This window comes from Fukomys damarensis, unplaced genomic scaffold (genome assembly GCF_012274545.1).
Source record: "Fukomys damarensis isolate Sample0158 unplaced genomic scaffold, DMR_v1.0_HiC HiC_scaffold_16, whole genome shotgun sequence".
Taxonomy (NCBI): domain Eukaryota; kingdom Metazoa; phylum Chordata; class Mammalia; order Rodentia; family Bathyergidae; genus Fukomys; species Fukomys damarensis.
The window spans coordinates 44206811-44231589 of NW_022900928.1; the positions used below are offsets into that span (position 1 = coordinate 44206811).

The following is a 24779-nucleotide window of genomic DNA, read 5'->3' on the forward strand; positions in this document are numbered from 1 at the left end:
TCCAAAATATCTTTAATAAAACTAGCCTGTTGCAAGAACTTTGTAGGAAGTTGTGGATTTTGTTCTTTAAAAGCTCTGCAAATTTTATATCTTATTGGATAATATATACAGTTCTTCAAATACAAAACTACTATCAGCGTGTTGGCCCCCTCAGAGAATGCACAGTAGCACTGATTTCTTGGTTCTCACTGGCTCAGAAATTCCAGATTGGCTTTAAAAGTATCATGGTCTCACTGGGGGTTTAGCTCAGTGGTTCGGTGGCCTGCCTTGCAAGCACAAGGACCCGAGTGCAATCCCTGGTACCAAAAAGAAAAAATAAGTATCATGGTCTCATAGAGGATGTCCAAAGATGTGCTGTGTAAAACACATGTTCTTTCACTTAAAATGGAGATCAAGTCACTGATCATCCATTTGGCTGGCCTTTTGGATGCTTTTGGGGGAAACCCACATACGTATAAACTGTTGCAACAACAACAAAGCTTTCCATTTATAATGTAAAACGTACCCCGATAACTCATTTATTTGCTCTGTGACCTTCGGACATGTTGCTAGCTTCACAGAGATTCCATTTTTCCATTAGTTAGTGGTGTTTTAAAATATCTGATAGGTGACGTTATGGCTATGGGGAAATGCACAGTAAAGAATTCAAGGGTGAAAATGCATAAGGTCAAGAAATTGCTTTTAAATGCTTCAACAAAAAGGGTGGAGAGTTTGGAGAAATAAAGGTAGACCAAGTTGATGCTGGTTAAGCTAGGTGAAGAGTATGTGAAAGTTTCCTTTATTCTCTACTTTCATGTAAGTATGAAATTTTTCCTAATAGAAAGTTGAAACCATCTTATACATGGCAGTTCGTCAAGTCCCTGTCATATAGTAATCACTAAAGACCATCTCCAAATGTTTAGTTGAAGGTTTTCTTAAAAATAATCTAAGAACATAGCTACTACTAGAAACTCTAATTTTAATGACAGTGACTACCTCTAACTTTGACTGTAAAGACCCAGGAAAGAACTTCCAGCCTTGGAGAACTTAACTCTGGATGGAGATCTAGGCAAGTCTACAGAAGCCTTAAAGCCTAGGCAGACAGTTCCAGTCTTTACAACAATACTTAGAATTTTCTTTGTTTTCTGCATGATGCCATATGAGTACATATACTGTGCTGATTGACTAATCTTGAAACCAGTCTTTGTATTTGACCAAGAAAGCCAAGACTGTTTTAAGTACCTGCTGATATGTCTATTGCACACTTTTCTAGCCATTCTTGGCCTCATTTCTCCCTTTTGTAATATTAGTAAGAAATTAAGGTTAATGCTCCTGCCTCCCCCAATTCATGCTACAAAATATTCATTTGTGCTAGAAAGATGATGCTAAGTATTTGTATTTTTTAAAAGATATTTACTGTTTAAGTCAGCCTGGCTCAAATTTTGACTCCAAAGACATCTTTTTAAATTAAAAGCCAACAATTTTTTTTAAACCCTAAACTGTATTGATTTAGAAGTGCTACCTGTTTTTTACTACAGCCTGGTTTTGTAAATTTGTTACAAATAGTAAAAGTCTGGTTTCCTGTACTTAATTTTCATATTGTTTTGTGTCAGAATCAGAGCCAATAGCTTTAAATAAACTATCTTCATTTACCCTATTAAATATAGTCTATCATAAGGTATTCATATGTATTTAGAAGAGAGGGTATCTATCTAAATTTCTCATCACACAATTTTAGGTAACATTGAATTTCTATAAAAGCTTTCTAAGTTATAGATTTTCTTCATTGATTGTTTTTGGACTGTGGATTTATAAAATGGAATTTTTACTAAATGTTCTTTAAAGCCATTTCTCTATGGAAAATATGAAATGCCATGTTCTTCCCCATTTTAAGCAAGATACAATTTTCACCCTCTAAAACAGCAAGTTTATTTTCTAACATAGCCAATCCAATCATTTTAGCCATCTTTAAAACAGTGCAGATCACTCTGGCCAAATGAACTGTGTTCCAAATTAACATATTAGGGAAGATATCTGTGTGGCTTTTATGTGACAAAATTACTATACCTATCATACTATAAATTGGTACCTTACATGTACATTTCTCTATTTTATCATATATTTCTTGCCTTTTTCTTTCAAAGCAAATTTTAACCATACAGTAGTTCCAGTTTTTCTTCTCTCCACATAACCTGGAGAATAAGTTAATCATATTCCATCTCCCCTCCATATATATGCATACACACAATAATGTAGCCATGAATTTAGTAGTTGTAGAGTTTGTTTCAAACCATGTTGTTTTCTTTGCAAAATTTAGTGAGAAATTTCTACATTTTAGGGAATGTTAACACCATGCTTTTGTTTATAAATTATACCTGGCCTTTTGTCGCCACTGTGAGCAATAGAAAAATAATAAAATACACAATGCTTAACATTAAGTTGCTTACAGCCTGGACAGAGAGATAAATGTAATAGCCATCCCAGGGCGTGTTTTCTTTGACACCTCCAAATCCATACCTCTGCTCACATTATTAAATTGTGAACAGATAATCATGTTCCATGACTACATTACTTGAACAGAAACTTCAAGAACTAAGCATACTCTATCGACCAGTTCCATCTTTTTTCTTCCGCATGTAGCCTTATTAGTATTTTCTAAATGAAATCAGAGATGTGTTTGCTGTTATCAAGAGTGATGATTTTGGCTTCAAATCAGACAATAGCTTTGAAAGCTGCAAGGGACTTTAGTATTAGTTCAGGGTGCTATAAGAGAATACCATACACTGGGTGTCTTGAACACCAGACATCTATTTCTCACAATCCTGAAAGCTGGAAGCCCAAGATCAAAGCACCATGATGGTCAGATACTGTTGAAGGCCCCTCCTCCTGGTACACAGATGCCTGTCTGCTGTTTATATCCTGTTATAGCAAGAAAGAAAGCTATTTCATATCTCTTATTACAAGAGTGGGCTCCAGCATCATAACCTAATTACCTCCCCAACACACTCCCATCCCATCACATTCAGTATTAGGCTTCCAGATGTGGATTTGGGAGAAGATACAAACATTCAGTCCATAGCAGTCACTAAATAAGTCTAAACCCTGACCTCTTAAATAACAAGGAAATTCATTCACCGACTTGAGTGGAGGAAATGAAAGAAAAGAAAAAATGTCTTATGTCAGGAAATAAAGTACTAGTTAAAGCAGAAGTTGTTTGAAACTACCTTATTAATCATCACCATTTGTTATCAGAGACTTAGATTTGTAAGTTGTATTTTAGTAAAGAAAATGTTTAATTTAATATTAAACATTTTATATTTCCCTACAAAAAATTGAAAGGTACGGGTTGAGCATACCTGATCTGAAAATTTGATATCCCCAATTCTCTAAGATCCAGTATTTTTTGAGCACTGACATGATGCCACGAATGGAGAGTTCCATACCTGATCTCATAAGATGAATCACAGGCACACTAAAACTACTACATAAAAGTACCTTTGGGCTATATGTATAGAGTATATATAAAACATAAATGAATCTTTTGTTTGTAGTTTGTTCCTACCCCCACGTTATCTTATTATGTGTGTATATAGATATTCCAGAATCTAAAATCTGAAACGTTTCTGGTGCCAAGCAGTTTGGATAGGGTGTATTCAACCTGTAGTAATAAATCCTACACAGTGATTTGATTCTTTTCTTGGTTTGGATTTTCCCAATATGTAAAAAAACAGATTTAATTATTTTTCTCAAAATAAAGAGATACAAATGAAGGAAGCTTTAAATGAATTTTATTTTAAATTTTAAAGCATAATTTTATTCATTATGCTTTAAATGAATAATATACTTCAATTTATGTTTTCCCCCCTCCCATTTTTAAAGGGATTTAGATCAAAGTCAAGAGAATGGGACAAGCAAGAGATACTGTATCAGACTCATCTGGTTTCTTTAGATGCGCAACAAAAATTATTATCTGAAAAGTATAATCAATTTCAGGTAAATTATGTAATACTATCCTCTTAGAAGAAACTGAGGCTAAATATTGGTATCCTTGCCATTCAGTGTGTAATCCATTTACAAATAGAAATGTAAATTAAGGAAAAATAACCATAGGCAATCCAGTGGTGAGTGCAGTCACAAGTACATGAAATATACATAATGATGAATTTAATCTACATGTCTGAAAGGATGGTACTATTTTAAAATTCCATTGTTCAAATGATCCATGTTTTTGTGTGCCTATAAGCAGGCAGTCAAGAGAGTCTATAATTGCTTGATTTGCTTTACATTTCCCTACATCTAAGGCTGAGCATCTCTTCATGTATTTTGTGGATGTTTTCATTTTCTTTTCTGGGAGTTGCCTATTACTACTTTGCTTACTTTTTTGTGTTGTCTTATTAATGTGTACAAATTTTATACAATAGGAATTATTAAACCTTCTTACATGGGGTTGACAACATTTTTTTAACAAGCCAAGGTTTGGTTTTATTTTATTTGTTTTTGGTCATAGAGAGTATTGTGTAATTTAATTAATAATTTTCTCTTTGTATAGCTTCTAGATTTTTTTCTTAATAAGACTACTCTACCTTTAGCTCTCTTCCATATATAACTTTGCTTTGAAGTTATACAAATGTATTTTCTCTTTATACTACTGAAGTTGATATTTTAGAATAGACCTAATACTGCATTGTACAAGACAAGCTTCATTATTTAGTAACATATTCAAAGATTTTATTCTTTTCTTAACTTTATGTAAGCTTAACTGTGTTATTGTTCACTTAATTACTCAGTTTTCATATTCCCCAGAAACAGACACAAAATTATGAAACTCAACTAAATGGTAAAAAACAGTGCATTGAAGACAGCAGCTCTGAAATTCCTAGTTTGATATGTCAATCAGATCCCGGTTGTGAAACCAGTGAAAGAGATGAATTCATTATTGAAAAATTAAAATTGGCTGTGAGTGAAATAGCATTAAGCAGGAATAAGTTACAAGATGAAAATCAGAAGCTTTTACAAGAACTGAAAATGTACCAAAGACAGTGCCAGGTAAAGATTTATCTTTTTATTTTTAAACTAATACTTCTTTATAAGTTGTATTTATGTTGACTCAACAGGTAAAGAGATTAGAAAGCTAATTTTCTATTACATGTATAAATTCAACTGATATTTCCTAAGGGTGTAATTCCTACTTGATGAGAAAATTCAGTCATCCTGCAGGTACTTTACCACACAATTTGGTTCTGCAATGGGATAATAGTAATGTATTCAGTGTTATAACAGTAATCACAAATCCATTGACCTCTGGCCACACACTGTCATCTGTCCCTCCTATTTTCCCTGATACTATGTCTCTTTGACTCACAGGAATCTTAGGTTAGAGATACAGGAATTCCTAAAAGGATAAACAGTCTACTAAGCTTACCATGAGGCTTGTGATTTATGATTGGTAACCTGATATATTGTCTTTCTCTCACCTTAACAAAATACTGTGGATAAGAAAACTATAAAGAGAAATGGTTTATTTGACTCATAGTTCTGAGTCTGTGTACAGTTGGTTTGGCCTTGTTATTTTGGGCTTGTTGTGAGGCAGAACAGCATGTCAGGCATACGTGGTGGAGCAGACTCACTCACTTCATGATCAGGAAGTAAAAAGAGAGAGAATGAAAAAGGTGTCAGGAAGAACATGTGTCAAGTGACCCAATGATCTCCCTCTAGACCCCACCTCCAAAGGTTAAACTTCTTTCCCATAGCCACCCTGGAGACCAAGCCTTTAACTCAAGGACTTTTAGAGAACATTCAACATCAAAGCCATAGCACTTTATTATAATCCTTTAGCAAATATTAGCTATTTTTAGGTGCATTTCACATTGGCAGGTATGATTTATAGTTTATCCAAGTATTTTTTCTTAACCCAAGGATCTATTTTCTTTTTTTGTTTTTGTTTTTGTCTTTGTACATCTTGTAGTTTTTAGGGAGGTTATATAGCATTCCTCATAACTAGTCATCACTGATTTCTTGCTAAATGTGTATCTCTTATTCACAAATAACCAACTCCTTGGGAACTCTGTGGATGCTGTGCCAGCATCTGCTCTTTTCTCCTGTATTCCTCTTTCCACACTAGTTTCCCAGCTTCTCTCATTCATTTGTGTGTGTGTGTGTGTATGTGTGTGTGTGTGTGTGTTTGTGACAGAGACACAGAAGCAGAGAGACAGAGAGGGACTGAGTTCTTTTTTTTTCTTTTTTTCTTAGAACATGCTTGTAGTACATAATGGTTACATATATTGTGGGGAGATGGTACATGTACATAGAATATTTTAATTCTTTTTTGAGAAGCATTCAGTGGTATAAGAGATGTACATCTCCCTATCTAAAATTCTAGCTTTGTTTGAGGAGGGAGTTATTTTTCTAATACAAATTAGAATAAAAACGTATGCATAAACAAACCAACCAACCTAAACTTCAAATGCTAAAAAACTGAAGCAAGAAGCAAGAAATTTTCTAAAAATAGAAAAGATAGTGATGGTATTTTCTCTGGCTCTATGAAAATTTAAATTAAATTAGTCCTTACTCGTCTGTTTTAAGGCTCCCAATGTTTAGCTTGTTCCTCAACCCCACCCTGCCCTATTTGAGTGGCTTGCATGACTGCCCATTCCAATGGACAGTCTCTCTCTCTCTCTCTCTTTCTCTCTCTTCTTTCCCCCACCTCTCATAGTGGCTGTTCTGCGCTCCTTTCCCTTTCCCCGGGTATGGGGCAACTTGGTCATTCATGCCTTTTGTTTAAGAACAATTTAAACTTGCATTTTACAACTGTGTTTGTAGTGCTATAGACTATACCAGGATCACATTTGATGAATAAGGAGACTATTTTTCTAGATACTTACCAAATATTCATCCCTGGGCTTCAGTTTGTCCTGCACAGGCTTTGAATACTCTGCTTTGTCATTTTTTGAGGCCTCTTTGGCTATGGTCCCTACATATCTATTCTCTGCACAGGCCTATCTTTATCTGTTCAGTTTAGTTTGCCTGAAACATAATTCATTAGCAAGCCCAGCTCTCAAGTCTGCCGGCAACCTGGGAGTTTGGAGGTGTACAGGAAGCCAGAGAACATGAACCAGCTGCTGCTGGCCACAGTCACCCTATTCTTTTTTCTTTTTTTTTTTCAAGTTCTAGGCCAGCCTGGAGAATGTATTTATTTTTTTTATAGCAAAACATTTATTGGTTTATTTTAGCCATACATAATAATAACACTCATTGTAGGGAATTTGCACCTGCACATGATCCACCCTGCCTCTTTTCCCATTACCTCCTCCCCTCCAGCCCCCTCCCTTCCCTATGTATAAAAGTTTTGTCACCACTTCTTCCTTCTGTTTTCTTGTCCCTCCCTTTCTTTCTCCATTCTTCTTCCCTTGTTCCCCTTCCCTTTTGAACATTTTCTTCCCATTTCCCAATAACTGTTATAAATTTTAGTCTTTATTTCCACTTCTGGTTTCTCACACCAGAGAAACAATGCAATATTTAAACATGTGTGCCCAATATAACCATTTGGCTATAAATGGCTGAAGCTCATCCTTCTTTATGGCAGAGTAGTACTTCATCATATAATAAAACCACATCTTCTTTAACCATTTGTTGGTTGATGGACATTTGGGCTGTCTCCAAGATTTAGTTATTATAAATTGAGCTGCTCTAAACATGGGTGTGCCTAGATGGCTGTGGTGTGATGCTTTTTATTCTTTAGGGAAGATACCCAGAAGAGGAATATCTGGGTCAAATGGAACCGCTGGGTTCATTTTTTTGAGAAATCTCCATACTGATTTCCACAGGAGTTGCACGAGTTTACACTTCCAACAGTGAAGAAAGGTTTCTTTTCCTGCACAGCCCCTCCAGAATTTGTTGGTTGATTTCTTGGTAACAGCCAGTCTTCCTGGACTGAGATGGAATCTCAGCTTTGTTTTAATTTGCATTTCTCAAAGGACCAGTGGTGTTGAACATTTTTTCATATATTTATCAACTATATCTACTTCTTCCCCTGAGAATGTCTGTTCACTTCAGATGTCCATTTTTGGATTGGGTCTTTAAATTTAGGGGTCTGATTTTTTTTTGGTTCTCTATTCTAAGTAGTAGTCCTTTGTCTAGTGAATAACTGGCAAAATTTTTTCCCACACTATGGGTTGTCTCTTTACTCTGTTGGTAATTCTCTTGCTGTTCAAAAGCTTTTTAATAAGATGAGAGACCAGTTATTGATTCTTTATATTTCCTGTGTGGTCTGGGTTTTGTTCATGAAGTCTTTGCCTACTGCTATGTCCTGAAGCGGTCTTCCTATTCTCTCTTCCAGCAGGTTTAGTGTTTCTATTTTAATATTTACATCTTTGATCCATTTCGATTTTAGGTTAGTGCTTGGTGAAAGATTCAGGTCTAGTTTCAATTTTCAACATATGGAAAGCCAGTTTTTCCAGCACCATTTATTAAATAGGCTATCTTTCTTCCAGTGGAGGTATTCGGCTCCTTTGTCAAAGATAAAGGGGCTAAATATGTCTGGAGTTATTTCTGCATCTTCTAATCCGTTCCATGGATCTTTAGGGTCTTTTTTTTTTTTTCCAGTACCATTCTGGTTTCAAATGAATTTTAGGATATTTTTTTCTAATTCTGTAAGATATGCATTATCTGCCTAATTGTTGGCTTCCTTTAAAGCACTGACTCTATGCTGTGATAATTTTGCCTCCCAAGTGACATTTGGCTGTGCCCGGATATATTTTTGGTTGTCACAACAAGGGGAAGAGGGCTATCAGCATGTAGTAGATAGAGGCCAGAGATGATATGAGATATCTTACAGTGCCTTTGGCTGTCTTAGAATGCCAGGACACCCCCACACAGTTCCACAGCACAAATGTCAGTCATGCTGAGATTGATAAATTTTTCTGTAAATTTTGAAAATAGATTATTTTTGTTATATTCTTTACCAGTAATTCTCACACTATATGTTTTCTATAGGTAATGATAAAATGTAATGTGACAGGTATTTACATTGATTAATATGAGGAAGCTTATCAAAATTGTATTTTTAAAAAACTTTGATCAGTTAAAACTAATTTGTGCTTAGATTTAGGAACACTATCAATTTAAATTTAAACAAAGAATCTCCATTTTATATTTTTCAAAACAGTTGCACATATTAAGCACAAACCAAATTACTCTGAAATGCATTTCATGCCAAAAATTAATAATAATAGTCCTAAGAAAAAGATTTTTGAAAATTAATTTGGTTTTAAAAAATCAAATTTCTAAAAGATAAGATTTTTACACCTAAGAAAATATTAAATGTAGTTTATCTATGTGGAAACAAGACTGAAAATATTCTCTCTCTTTTTTTCCACCATTAAGTTTATTGGTACATTTAAAGCAAATGATAACAGTTACATTTATCATTGGGATCCTGTACCTTTGCATGGTATGTCTTGTTTCTTACGTTTTCTCCATACCCCTGCTGTCCCTTCAGACCCTTCACCCTTCCCTATTTACAAAGACTTTGTTTTCATATTCTCTTTTTACCATCTTCCCTGTTTTACTTCCAAATGTTAGTCATGTTTTATCTTTTTTCTTTAGAAAATACCAGTAAGAAGATATCAAATATTTATATTTGTTAGTTAATTTGAATGCTTAAAAGTACATCTCCTTTCAAATTATTGGGCAAATTTCTAATTAAACAGATGGCCTTAAACTTCTCTTATAAAATTTATATTTTACCAAGTGGGAAAATTTAGCAGTAAATTATATTGTAATCAGAATATGAATTAGAAATTTATCTTCTCCTATTTGCAAAGCTATTATATGACAGAATATTCTACATCCTGCAAAGAAATGCAAAAGACAACCATTTCAATTTGAATTGCTATCATTTATTATATACAAACTTCTCTTTAGTTTGCAACACATTTTAATGCCAGATGCATCTGAATTTTCATATGAATTACATTTTCTCATTTGTCTTTCTACAACCTAGAAATGTGTCAGTATACATATTAATTCTATTGCATACATGTATTTACTATGCTACACTACACTCACATTTTTTTTAATGTACAGAATTTCCTATTGGAGGTTAATGACAAAAATAAATTGTTCTGCATTTTTCAAATATCTATTTCAGAAAAGTTAACTGTTTTTTGTTTCCTTGTTGAAGGTAGTAGAGCAACAGTATCCAATTACAGTAGTTTGTAAGCTACAAATGTAATTTAAATTTTTCTAATAGCTTCATTAAAAGAAGAGAAATGAGTAAAATGTAGTAATATATTTAATTCAACTTGCTATATACCCATAATACTTCAGTATGCGATCAATATATAAAATGTTTTACATTTCTTCCACACAGAGTTTTCAAAATCTGGTGTATGCTTACATTTAAAATGTATCTAAATTTGAATATAAGTATTAATTGAAAATACTAATCACTAGTTAGTTTCATAGAAGTTTACAGTTAGAATTTTCTTAAGTCATTCTAAACAAACTTGTAAGTGAATAACTGAGTCAAGTACCAGAGAATCCTTCTCCTGAATATTTGACACATCGACAAGTAACTGATTTGACTGTCATACAAAAATCATACCAATTTCAAAACTACACATCAGTTTTTAAAATTCATTAATTCTTTTGTCAACTTAGTATTAGTAATACTGAATTCAAAGTAAAACAGTTCCAAATTTATCAGTATCAACAAATCCTTCACATTTTTTATACTTTTGTAGACAATTTACAAATACTGTCAATTATAATTAAAATCTTTTACATATTCATTTACATGTTAAATCAGTATTATTTTGTATTATGAAAAGTCTCAATTTTAATATATATATTCTATTGCCTGTGCAACTCAGTCACTTCTTTTCCCCTTTGATATTTTCAAATGTCCCTCAGATAATATTTTCTAATAACAACAAACAAGTATTGTTTCTCCACCATTTGGCTAAGATTAAGTGTAATGATAAACAAGTAAACTATGTTTATTACATTTTGGAATTTCAGTTAACTCTAGCCCATGAAAACACTATATTTCAATGGCTTGATTTAGACTCTTTTATGCACCTCTTTTCCCCAAGCAAAGGCATGTCTACTTTTCTATAGGCAGATTTACATCTGATGTTCACTTTTCCTGGTGGCATATTTGCAAAGCAAGGAGCCTAGATTGGACCATCAATTGGGCAAAATGATGGGTGATGTTCACATCAAATTAAGTTGCTTTCTACATTTTAATCATTTCACATCCTTCTTCATTTTTAAAACTTTCTCCCCTTCCAAAAAGTTTCCACTGTTCAAAACAGATACTTTTTATCTGTATAAGTCCCATAAAAATCACCATTTTGAATGTTTTTATACTTAATTCTAAGTACTTCTGGAATTCCAGGAACTTCTAAGGCTAAAATATTTCCATTAGACCCTTCACTCAGACCAGGACTCCCAGGCTCTTGGAAACAGTACAAATTTAAGGCTTTCTTTAAAAAAAGAAAAAAAGAAAAAAAAAAACCTATGAAAATAACATTGCGTTCTATACTGTGTAGTTAATTATTCTTTAGGCTTTGTGATTTTTTGGATAAGAACTAATAAGTGCATGAATTGTACATTAATTTTTATGGCAGCCATTATTCTCTCTCTCTTTTTTTTTGGGGGGGGATTGGAGTTTAAACTCAGAGCCTTCACACTGAGCTACATCTCCAACTCTTTTTTATTTTTTTTATCTTGATACAGGATCTTGTTAAGTTGCTAAATTGCCCAGGCTGAGCTCAAACTTGTGATCTTCCTGCTTCAGCCTCCTAGAGTACTGCAATTATAGGCATATGCCACCATGCCTAGTGTGAGCATTAGTCTCAATAAGCAAAATATAGAATAACCCAAATGCCCATCAACTGATGAAGAAACAAAACATGTATGCCCATATACTGTAATGAAATATTATTCAGCCACAGCAGAAATGAACTGATATGTACTACAAAATGGATGAACTTTAAAAGCATTATACAAAATAAAGCAAGTTAATCACAAAAGCCACATAGTATATTCTCCCAGAGAACAGTCAAATACTGCTACAGGAAATCCCTCACCAGGCCATGTTTATGAACTTGAAATGGTATTTCATGCTTAGCAATCATACTGTTTCTCTAGTTGGCCATCTTCTTCCCATCATAAGCCATTTCAGACCTTCTTCACTTTCACATCACTCCCGTACCTGATATCGCCCTCTCTTCCACCATCAGTACATAATGTTACCTTTTACTTCACAAAGGAAAAATAAACCAGAAGTAGTCAGTCCTTTGTTCTCTTCCTATTGAAATGCAGAAGCTTGCCTATTGCACCTTCCTTCCTTCCTTCCTCCTTCCTTCCTGCTGAAAGAGAAGAGGGACTCTCTTGCTGTAAGCTCTTCTCCCCTTGTGCTTGGGAGTTCATTCTACCCACCTTCTCAGGAACTCGACACCATTGCTATTACCCCTCTTATTTCCTAAAGGGACCCTTCGCAGCAGCTTCTGAACTTTCTCAAGCCTGTCCTGCTACTCATGTAAAACACTGCACTCGCGGAATTTCTGATATTTCCAACTACTCACTAACGTATGACTACTATTAGGCAAGAATGGAATCAGGACTTATAATTTATTGTTGGCCAGCTTTACTATTAGATTATTTCTCATTCAATCATTATCTTTTTAATTAGGATGTATTTGCAACAATTCAAATTTTATAGATTTTATTTTACTCAAGTTTTTATATTTAATATCAAATTTACATACAATTTGATTACACTTATATGATTTGATTTTTCTTTACTAAACTTCTGTGGCTGTTTCCAAATGATGTAATAAGAGCTCAGTAAATATCTTTTAAATAAATGAATAAAGGGATAAAATTCTATAAGGTAGACCAAGAAAGGGGCTAAACATCAATTTGTTTAAAAACAGGCTAGTTTACAGACGCTAAATATCTTCAAATGTACTGTATATCATGATGTTGAAAATGAGCAATGACATTCTCTGATATTTTATGCAGGCCATGGAAGCAGGACTCTCAGAGGTGAAAAATGAGCTACAGTCACGTGATGATCTCTTGAGAATTATAGAAATGGAACGATTGCAGTTACACAGAGAATTATTAAAAATAGGAGAGTTCCAAAATCCTCAAGAAAATAAGAAAAGGTAGAGTCTTTATTTTTGATAGTTTGAAACTATTTCAAACATGTTTATATATTTTAAGAGTTTTACATTTGAAACTAGAATAAAGTTTATTTTTAATTAACATATTAATTGGTGTATAAAATTAATTACTAAGATAAAATTAATTATTACTTTTATCTTCAAAATTATGTGGAAATTTGTATCATGTTCTGATTTGTGGATACTGCCACACTTAGTTAGAAATTTTCCTAGAACTTTTATTTTTCAGGCTATCATAAAAACAATAGCATAGAGAATTATATATTTTCAGATAAATAAGGTTTATTCTTTATTTCTCAAATGCTTTCATTTTGGTTTCCTCTGAACTTGTTTGTTGTTGGGCTGGGGATTTAGATCAGTGGTTCCACCACCTGCCTCACAAGCACAAGGGCACAAGTTTGATCCCCGGTACCAGAAAAAAAAAAGGTGAAAGAACCTGTTTGTTGTTCATTTACCTCCTTACTCTCCATCTTGTTAATTCCATTAGGGTTCTTGTTCAAACAAATTATTTTCCTATTTAAAATCAAACGGATATTGTGTACTCCATGACCACAAATAAAATGGGACTGCTGAGGATTATTAAATGTTTATGATTATGAACTGCTTTCATAGTTAATTGATATAGAACTTTCTTAGAATCAAAAGGTAATGTCAAATCAGTGACAGGATTTTAAAAATTGGGTAGCCAAATGGTGAGAGATATTTTATTTAATGATAATTTCTGTTTTAAAGGCAATAATTATTTCTTCAAAGTTGTGGGACATGCTATTTCTTTCAGATTTGTCCTCAACAACAAATGGTAAATTAAGATTCCTAAAATGACCTATTGCATGCCTCACCAAAGACAGCAGGGTGCCTATTAGTCAGTCAGCATTATTGAGTGCTCTATATACAAGCTATACATCACTATCATGGATGATTAGTAAATCTATTCAATATTTATTATGTGGAAGGTGCTGTTCCAGTGTGCTGAATTGGTGAGACATGTCTTCACACACAGAAAAAGAATGTGTATGCCTTAAAACATAAGATGTTTCATAGAAGAACACACCATTCAACCTGTATCTATCTCTGGTTTTGTGAAGAATGTGACATATACTTTTTATGGCACATGGCCAGTGTGGAACTCTAGATAGTGCACCTTTCCTTCAATACATGATCTCATCCAGAGTCTTGTATTTATTCATATATTTATCCAATAGAAACTCTGTTTGCCTGCTTTCCATCATCTAATTAATTTGGTATTTATTTTGGTCTCTAAACTGTATCTTTCTTATTTGGAAATATCCCTCAGTGAGACTTCGTGAAATGTATTGTTTTTACCTTTTCACATTGCATTGTATTTAGAGTTCACTACCTTTCCCTTTGCTACTGCAAGTTCATATTCTTTTTGCTTTATTCTCACATGACTGCTGTTCTCTTGCTTCACTGTTTTGGTTTCCTTTATTTAGACTCTTGTTTCTTCTTTATTGGCCATATTAAAGAAAGGTAGCCCAGATTACTGAAAGTAGATGCACACTGGTTTTATACAAGTAGTACAGTAATGTTTTTATTTACTTTCAGAAACTTTCTCAATAATCTAAATTTTCTTAGCTTTTTCTTTTATTTGTTGTAGAAGCATGTTGGATTATGTATTTGAATTATTAAAAATAACTCCAATATTTTTTCAATATCCAAATAATAGTTCCTATATATATTTCATAAGCATTTTATGTTAGCATGGTTATTATTTTATTACCACTTGTCCATATTGGAGTTTGACATTTTTTCTGTTCATTCACCAAACTTTGCAAGTTTGCCATGAGATTTTTAGCATTCAGTTCAGCATTGTACTCCCTGAAATTGCTTAGAATAATTGAGAAATAAGGAATTTCACTTTTCACTTTTTGAATTCATAGAAAATTAGAAAAAATTAAGACTAATACTGAAATAATATATTAGGAGAATATTGGATAAAATGGAAATGCTCATGATATATTATTAAGTGGATAACAAAAGGAGACTGAAAAATAATATTCACAGAATATTTCCATTATAAGGGAAGTGTGTACTTATGTATATATAGAACAAAGAAAATATACACAAAAATGTTAACAGTTTCTCCTGGATAACATTATAGCAGTGTGTTACAATTTGATATATGCTGTTATCTGTGCTTGATTTATATGTATATATAACACATATATATTACACATGACCTAGATGCATATACCTCCAAGATATCATTATCAATTTATATCTTTCAGGCCAGGGATTTAGGTCAGTGGTGCCATCGCCCACCTCGCAAGTGCAAGGTCCTGAGTTTGATCCCTGGTACAAAAAAAAAAAAAAAAAAAAAAAAAAAAAAAAAAAAAAATTTGTATCTTTTGAAAGATTCTTTATTTTCAATCTAATTATTTTTTCATCATTAATGATTTTGGCTTGTTGTTTTATTGTGAAGCTTATATTTTCTATCTGTGAAAACTTTTCACAAATGCTTTGGAAATCTAAAATTGTACTTAGCTACAAGTAGGCATAGTCCTCATAATTCCAGGCTCCAAAACAATAGTAAAGTGTGACTTCCAGTAGAAAGAATGCTGCTTTGCCCACGTGGCTATCTTTATTTTTGTGTTTTAATAATATATTTATATTTACCAATTTGCCTCATATGGAAGTGCACATTGCCCCTTATATTTCCCCACACTTATTATACAAATTGTCCTTTCATAAGTGTTTCTGCTTCTCCTCTCCATTATTAATATGTAGTTGCAATTCCATTTTATAAATGCACAGCCAAAGAATAGTTGCACTTGAGCTCTATCTGGTTAGACTGTCAGGTTTAATCATTTTTGAATACTTTTATGGAGCAGTTGTTCCGCTTGGACTTTTCATGTCATAGTTACTTGCTACAATGCATTTGCAAGTTGGGTGTGTTTCATTTTTTAGGATGAGTTCCCAAGCTATTTTATAGGAAGCAATCTGTTTTTTTTAATCCAAAAATCTTATGTGAATATGCAACACCAGTGATCAACCAATTTTTAATGTATAATTTAAATTCCATATTAATTGCTACCTTTTTTTCCATTAAAACCATTTGAACTCAAAGATATAAATACTTAATGGGATATGAATGTATTAGGTAGGACTTGCAATTTTGCAACTAAAAATATTTCCAACAAAGTAATGATCTATCTCTGCAGCCTACAGTGGTCTAAATTAACAATATAATCACAATAATTTATCAAATTAAGCATAATTTTTGCTTCTTATTTTATTTTTAATTTATAGACTTGAATCATCTTATTCACCTTCTATTGAAGAAACAGAAAGGAAAAAGAGAGAGCTATGTTTGATAGTCCCGGATGAACCAAATCAAGAAAAAAAATCACCCAAGGTAGGAAAGATAATGAGGTCCATTCTTTCAGGTAGATCTGAAGTCTTTGCATACAAACAGGTATAAAAATATTCCTTTTCACTCCCTTCCTTTTCCTTCTATATTTTCTCCTAAAAATATTTATCAAGTTAATAATTCTGCCTTTGTTCAATGTGAATGAACACAACCCCAGGTTATCACTGCCCATGAAATGTGCAGGGCCGGTGGTTCTGTGACAGATGGCATATAGCAAGAAAGTTGATGGCACAGACTCGGTGATCAACCACATGTACAAGCTTGGGGAAGTGGCTTGAACTTATTCTTTGGGATCAATGATTTGTGCCTATCTCATAAGATTGTTAGTAGGAATAAATGAGCCAATGATGCCTACTTCTTACATTCCTCTTACCAAGTGACAGGAAGTGTTCTAAGAATTTAACAAATCCTAATTCATGTATTCCTCACAACCATCTTATAAGTCTAAATAGTACCCCTTTTTTATATTTGAGGAGAATAAGACACTGAAAAGTTTAGTGTCTTCTCCAACATTACTTGATCTTCTGTTAAAATCTATGAAATAATGTATCCAAAATACTTAGAGCAAGGCCTGGCTCACAGGAATCAACTAGTAAATATTGGCTGCTAGTGTTTTCAGTTACACCCACAGTTTTCACTGAGCACCTAACATAATGCCAAACACTCTGCCAGGAGCAAGGAATACAAGATGAAGATGTGGGTGTTGTTCTTAAAGAGCCTGTGGTTCTCTGCTCTCCTATAGAAAGTATATTTTCTTCTACTAAGGTTTAGTGATGTCTTTCTTTCAATGAATTTATCTCCTCATGGAAAGCTACTGTCTACACTGTCTGGTCTTTAGGTTTGAGAATCAGAATAGATGGATATTCAACGCTGTAAAATCTAAATAATAGTTAAAAGTTAAACAAACCTGGACATGGCTTGGAATTATCATCTAGTATCCTACACATTACTTGACACACTGTAAATGAAAGTAAAGATTTAGAGACTGAATTAACTAATATTAAAGTTAAATTATCCCATAAATTCAGTTGTTGTTTGTTTAATTCAACAGCCGTTTATTGAGCACATAGTAAGATTATAACTATTCCACTAATTTCTATATTCAGTCATAAGAAAGATGGATCCTGTCTGACAGTTGGCTGACAGAGAACTAGTACAGGTTAAGTAAGTGTAGAAAAGGTGATACAAATTAATGATCATTTCCATTATATTTTGAATACTTCAATAACAAACACAGTCTCATGAAACTCATTTTACTGATTTTAAAACTATAACTAAAAATCTGTTCTTTACTGATTACCCCAGTAAATGCATTAGGCTAAAGGATTGATTAAAGCTACCTGAAGCCACCTATATTACACCTTTCTAAACCTCACTGATTTTGATAGAGTAATAAAAGTTTTAATATAAATAATCTACTGATTTCCCACAGTTTTGACATAGAAGGAAAGAATGTGAGGCACAAATCTCTTTGTAGCCTCTTGGAGATTTACCCGATAGTGCCATGCTGTGCAGAAAAGGTAACAAATGAATTGTATATAAATAGCTATAGCTTCCAGGAAGCGTTTGTGGAGTGCATTTTCATACTCTTGTAATAAAACCAACAAGAGCCATATATTATAAATCTTGTATTTTCTTTTCTCCTTTTCCAGTACAGAACTATTTTTAGTCATTTATTTTGTTATAAAATTCACATTTTTAGTAGAGCTAAAAGTCATTTGAAGCTCAGGTAAATTAAGAAAGCAGCTTTGCAATATAGCATTTTTGTTTTAACAGCTAAACATTATAAAAATAATAAAAAGTTTATAACAATATATTTTTTCCAAGTTCCATTTTAAGAGGAACATATTAAACCACACCACAGAAAGGAATCAACAAATCCAGACAAACTGCAGAACAATGCTATTGTCTAGTCAGATGAATTCCAAGAAAAAAAACTGGAGAGAGAAAATTAAAGGAGACTTGTAACATTGTTCTGGGTTAGGGTGCTTGCATTCCAGTCGCCTAATCTTTTCTTTTGCTTCTTTTTCTTTAGGCCCAGTTTTCTTTTCCTTTTTCTTCCATCTGTTAAGTGGCAGAGTTAAGATCATGTGATGTGATTGTCATGTCTGACTTCTACATTCTGAAATGTTTATAAGACTAGAATCAGGTGAGGGTGAGTGGTTCTGAGGATGGTACAGATTTTCCTCTGCACATGTGTGTGTTCCATGTTAGGCCGTCTTGCTCTAGGTATCTTTCTCTGAAATCCAGCTTTTTCTAAAGTATGAGCAACCTTCCAGAGCCTAGCCACAAGAGGCTAGGAGCACAGTGGGTAGAGTCACAGGTCTAGGAATCAGGCTGCCCATCACATGAATGTGACCGTGAAAACTTATGCACTTTCATTTTTTTTAATCTTTTTTAATCTGAAAACTAGAAAGTTTGTGAGGACTGAACAGATGTTGCACATAAACGCAAAGAAACACATAAAAAGATACATGAGCCAGTTTCATTGGATGGACAATAGTTAAAGCTAAATTAATGAAACATAAAGAACATTTGTTACATTTTTTAGACTATTTTAAATCTGAATTCAGCCCAGATACTTGATAAAGTGGAGTAATTATTAATTATTTAAGACATTGTGATTATGTTAAGAGGGTGAATAAAAGAGAGGAAAGTGCACCCTTGTTCTTTTAGAGATATACACTGAAATATTTAAAGATGAAATGGGAAAAAGAAACATTTTAAAGCTAAATGCACTGGAGTAAATTTATGTAAATCTTTTTATGGATAACCTCTACCTAATCTTTTCAGCCTTATTTCTCATAGCACACTTGATCCAGCCATCCACACTTCTTTTTCACTGTGTATTGTTCTCTGACCCTTGTATCTTCACTGTATTCCTTGCCTGAGAGCCCTTCTCCATGCTGTGGCTTCTGACTGGCTTCCAGTCACCCTTCAGTATTCAGTCTCATGACCTCTCCTGGGAAATCCTATCTATACATCCATCCCCGGATGGAGTTACATACTCTCCACTACTACTGCTAACAACCGTTACCATACTATACTGTCTGGTATATTTTTCTGTTTCCCCAGTGGACTAGGATGTTTTGAGATTGCTGATTGTATGCTTTTTCTCTGAATATCAAGAAATAGAGCCGGGTGTGGTGGCGCACGCCTATAATCCCAGCAATTGGGAGGCTGAGGCAGGAGGATTGCTTTGGGTTGAAGACCAGCCTGGGCTACATAGTGAGTTCCAGGTCAGTGTCAACTACATAGTGAGACCCTGTCTCGAAAAGAAAAAAGAGAAAAGAAAAAAAAAAAAAGAAATAGAAATTGTGAGTGGCTTGTGGAAATAATGCCAGTAGATTGGACCAACATAGTAGTAATAGGAATGAAGAACAGAGGAGAGACTTAGGAAAGGTTGAAACAGAATGCTCCAGTTTTGCTGCCTGAGTAGGTTTGAAAGGATGAAGGTGGATAGGAGTCCAAGATACAAAGAGCTCCCTACCATGAAAAGCTTAGCCAAGAATAAGAGTATAAGATACTCCACAGGCTTAAGGAGAGGAGGCTGTGATGCATGTTTATGGACACATTAAATTTAAAGTTTATTGTAATTGTTTCTAAAATACATAGTTTTTGGCCCCAAATGGTACAGCATAAGTCATTTAAATTTTTTCAGCAATTTTTCCTCCAGAAGAAGTGCTTGGTAATGTTTTATCCACCTTTCAAAGTAGTTATCAAAGTGGTATCCGTAGTGGGTGATGATTTGTATACGATTGAAAATAAAAGTGAGAAATTAAATTTTAGAATTGGAAGGGAAACTATAAATGAATCATATAAAGTATCTGTTTTTAGTTTAACACTGATCAGAAAAAGAGGATAGAGTAGGACCTGCCAAAGTTTTAGGATAGACGGACAGAATATGACCACGAAAAGCTTTAAGCTGTTTTATAAATAAAAGAATTTGTTCTTGGTTTCTGGTCTTTATCTGCTACAGATAAGAAGCCATCTCTGTCAGGAGGAAGAGTACCAGAACTCTGAGCAGGAAAGAATGAGAAATGAAATCTCTGACTTAACAGAGGAGCTTCATCAGAAGGAGATCACTATAGCAACTGTGATGAAGAAAGCTGCCCTTCTGGAAAGACAGTTAAAGATAGAATTAGAAATAAAAGAAAAAATGTTAGCAAAACAACAGGTAGGCAAGCAGGAATAACACAACTTTCCAGGGCACACTTGGTGGATGCTCACAGTAGCTTTCATTACTGACTGATAAAATCATTGCATTACTAGGTTTTGTTCTGGGACTTAAACTCACAGAAATGCCTGTAGTGTCACAGCAACATTTTGTGGAGTCACATAAAACCTTTGTGACATACCACAAAGTGCTTTGAAAAAGAACTAAGAAAATAAGTGGCAATGCAAGATAATGTGATTATATCTCATCCTAACATTTTCTTGTAACCCGTATTCTGAGCACCTCCCACACGTGCTCTAATCATAGATTTCTTCCTTGGGTTCTTTTCATTAACATTGTTTTTTAAAAACTTTATCCAGCTTTTCTTGGATGTTTCCTACCCTCCATTTCATGTATTTTTAAAATATGGATGCTATAACATGAAATCAGTTCTTATTTACCGAATATTCACACAGTGCACAGCATGGAGCATGGGGGAAATAGCAATTGTAGTCTAGCACTAAAATACCAAAAGTAATTTCTGTGCCCACCAGTCTGCCCACCCTTTCTTCCTTCCCTCCTATTTAGTTTTTAAATTCCCTGATCTCTTACTCCGAATCAAATTGGTAACCTGCTATTAACAGATTTATCAGCCCTCTTTGCCTCAAATCTAGATGTTTTCAAAGAACATAACATTAGGAAAATTTCAGTAACTTTCTAGGCATATGAGAATTACTTCCAAAAAGCATGACTATCAAATCCTGTGTATTATAGAAACAAAAAAGATTCAGCCTTTGTCCAGTCTGGAGCCTTAAGCTGTGACTTATTTGTAAAATATACAGGAAAGCCATAGAGGCAGAGTAATAGTATCCTTTGTACCTCATTGAGGAAGGATATTTTACAGTGGGAACAATGATCTGGGTAGTTGGATTATAAATGAGTCTTACTTTCACTTTTATATTCTTATATATTTGATGGATTTTGTCAGTGAGCTTATATTTTATAATTGAAAAAGTACATCTTTTTAAGGCAAGTTTTTTTTTTCTATAGACATGAGCCCTAGGCAAATAAAAGGACAGATACTATATCCAAGTACTGTTAAGAAGAAATCAGGAAAACCAACAAAAAATGTAGGAGACAGATAAAGAAGTTATAAACAAAGGAAACGTGGCAAAAACACCAGAAAGGACAAAATTAAACATGAAAATCATGTGTTGCCTATTGTAAAAATTAATCAGGTGCTGAAGAAATTCAGTGGATAGTGTTATTTCAAGCATGGATTTAAATTATGATTTTTCTGGTAATTATTTGATATGATTAAAAAATAGAAAAAATGGGATTTTGAATTGGAAGGAAAAAGTAAATGAATCATTATTGTATCTTTTAAATTTAATACTGATCATTAGAGGAGGGTACAGTGTGTCCTGAGAAAGATAGGGAAGATAAGTAAGAGTACTCAGTCGATAAACTGAAGGAGTCTTTCCCTGTATTACAACTAGGAAATATTTGTATTCTCAAAGTAAAATTAATTTGAATAAAATTATGTGTTTTCATTATGAATTTTACTTACCTTTTATCACTAATCTTTCAGTTCTCAGATATGCGATATAAAGCTGTCAGAATGGAAAACACACATCTGAAAGGAATGATGGGAGATTTAGACCCTGGACGGTACATGGTAATATGGCAAGTTCATTCAATAAATTGGACAAGAGAGTATTTAACTGGTCAGGATTTACCAAGACATCACTACTAAGCATTTGCCATGTATCAGGCATGCACGTGTCTTGCACTTTAGTTGAATTTACATTTAGCATCAAGCAGGAACACTTGAATTTCTAGTGTTCTCTTGTTCTTAAATTGGATTGGACTCAATTCTGACCATGTCCCAAACTTGCCGAACATACTATTTATGTGCTCTTGCTCTTGCTGTTGCCTTAAAATCCTACATGATCTGATTTAAGTGTCAACTTTTCCTTCAATAAAACCATCCCCAAAACCTCATTCAGAATGAATTCTTCTATCTGAACTTGGTTTATATTCCAGTCTGACCTGTTTTATATCTTGTCCTTTTCCCACTAGATGGCAAGCAGGAATTATGTCTTATTAATATTTGTATCACCAGCTCCTCACAAAATCAGGTATAGATTAAATGTTCAGTGTGTGTTGGTTGAATAACAAGAGAGATATATAAATTAATTAATCAGTGGCTGTTCAGGTTTACACAAGGCACCTTATCAGTCTCTGTATTTCTCGGTTCCCTTGCTTAATATAACAGTTGATGTTTGATTTTTATGTAAGAATTTTGTTTATTGAACTAATGAAATATTAATGATGCCATTTTCTCTGAGAGAAAATTCTAAAATAATTTTTCTATCATTCAAGGCATGGAGAGAATAAAATAAGAGCTAACTTGGTCTTAGTTTCTTTAGATAAAGTGAAGGTATTGGAATAGGCCTTTTCCATACTCCCTTCTTAAATCTTGATGCTCTATCTCTGTGGTATTATGTATCTGTTTGCTTAAAAATCCATATTCTAGCATGAAAAGAACAGGAGCACCTTGAAGCATTCTGTCTTCTTGAAGCATCTTTATCTCTATTGTGGTTGAAGTATAGACGGATAAAAAGCAAAGCAGCCATGGTTTCCCTGTTAAACTTTTTTTTTAAAAAAAATCTGTTTGTCGTCTGAATATTGAACATATAAATTTAAATCGGATCCTGGATCCATAAGTCTTTTGTCAATAACAAAATAATATTTGTATTTTTTATTCAGTTGAATGTTGTTAGTTAATATATTCTAAGTCAACACACACACACACACACACACACACACACAGGCTTTTTCACTATGGTTTGTGTGGGCTTTTGGCTTTATTTATTTGTCTTGATTTTTAAGAAAACACAAAGATGTATTTTAAAAAAAAAGGTTATTATCCACATTTCTACCCTGGACCTCAATCAGGACTCCAGAGATAACCAGTGCTATCACAGTAATATGCAGCATTCTATCACTTTTTCTTTAATTGCGCATACATATAGAGGAAGTGAGTTGGATGTTCTACAGAAACAAATGTATAATATATATACATTATCTAAAACTGCCTTCTGACTATATATATGTATATATATATATATATGTATATATAGGCATGTGTACAAGTCAGTAAATATCTTTCTATTTTTCCTAGTTTCCTAGAAAAAATTATAGTTGTATAAGATACATTTTTATAAATTGATCAATAATTTAAATACTGATAGCTTCAATGTGGTCTTTTTTTCCCTCACTGTAGCCTCCTTCTCCTTTTCTCCATTCCTTTTCCCACATCATACCCTACCTACTAGATAATATGTGACAATTACTCAGTTTATATCATTTAACATTTTCATATGTATCTATATGATCATATACCTATCTCAGGATTTTACCATTTAAAAAAAATAAGATCGCATACTTGTATGTATCTTGCTTTTATTCACTCAGCAAAATCACTTGGAATCTTTCCCAATCAACTATTAAATGATTTTTATAATTATTTCAACCCTAATATATTCAACTGTTTTCAGATTTTTGCCTGAATGAACAAAACTACGAGACAATCCATATGCAAATTTCTGAATAGCTTCTCAGAAGTGGAATGATGTTTAAAATATGTTTTAATTTTTAATAGCTAGATTAAAATATTTCTACCTTTTCTATTTCATTCTTCCCAGGTATAGGTGTTATTGTTCTTCTTAATTTTTGTCAGTATAGTGGTTATAACTTCTCAATAGTTCCTTCATTTTCATTTCCCTGAATACAGATAATCATATTTGTACATTTATTGGCAATATGAATTAGATATATCCTTTCCTCAGTTTTCTGTTGTAGTGGGAGGTTGTCAATTAATAACAGCACTTTTCTAAATCCATTCTTTAGAACTTTATTATACATTTGTGCCATATACAATTTTACACTTTTATTTGTCAAACAGGTACTGTATATCTCTTAGCTTGTAGTTTTGGAGTTTTCTTCCTTCACTAAAAAGATTTTCTCTCCCTCTCTCTCTCTCTCTCTCTCTCTCTCT

At 33.4% G+C, this 24779-nt stretch overlaps 1 protein-coding gene across 11 annotated transcripts in view; it reads left to right on the forward strand.

Moving 5' to 3' along the window:
• Positions 1-24779, forward strand: part of Deup1 (deuterosome assembly protein 1) — a 120479-nt gene that overhangs the window by 42826 nt on the left and 52874 nt on the right. For 7 of the 11 annotated variants that reach the window (XM_010633689.3, XM_010633688.2, XM_010633691.2 and 4 more), the window contains 6 exons: positions 3859-3972; positions 4783-5025; positions 13009-13154; positions 16440-16545; positions 20540-20737; positions 22308-22394. In XM_010633689.3, the coding sequence (XP_010631991.1) occupies positions 3859-3972; positions 4783-5025; positions 13009-13154; positions 16440-16545; positions 20540-20737; positions 22308-22394 (894 nt within the window). Of the gene's footprint in view, positions 1-3858; positions 3973-4782; positions 5026-13008; positions 13155-16439; positions 16546-20539; positions 20738-22307; positions 22395-22798; positions 22858-24779 lie in introns of all 11 variants that reach the window. The other 4 variants (XM_010633697.1, XM_010633692.1, XM_010633696.1 and 1 more) reach the window with 4 other exon arrangements.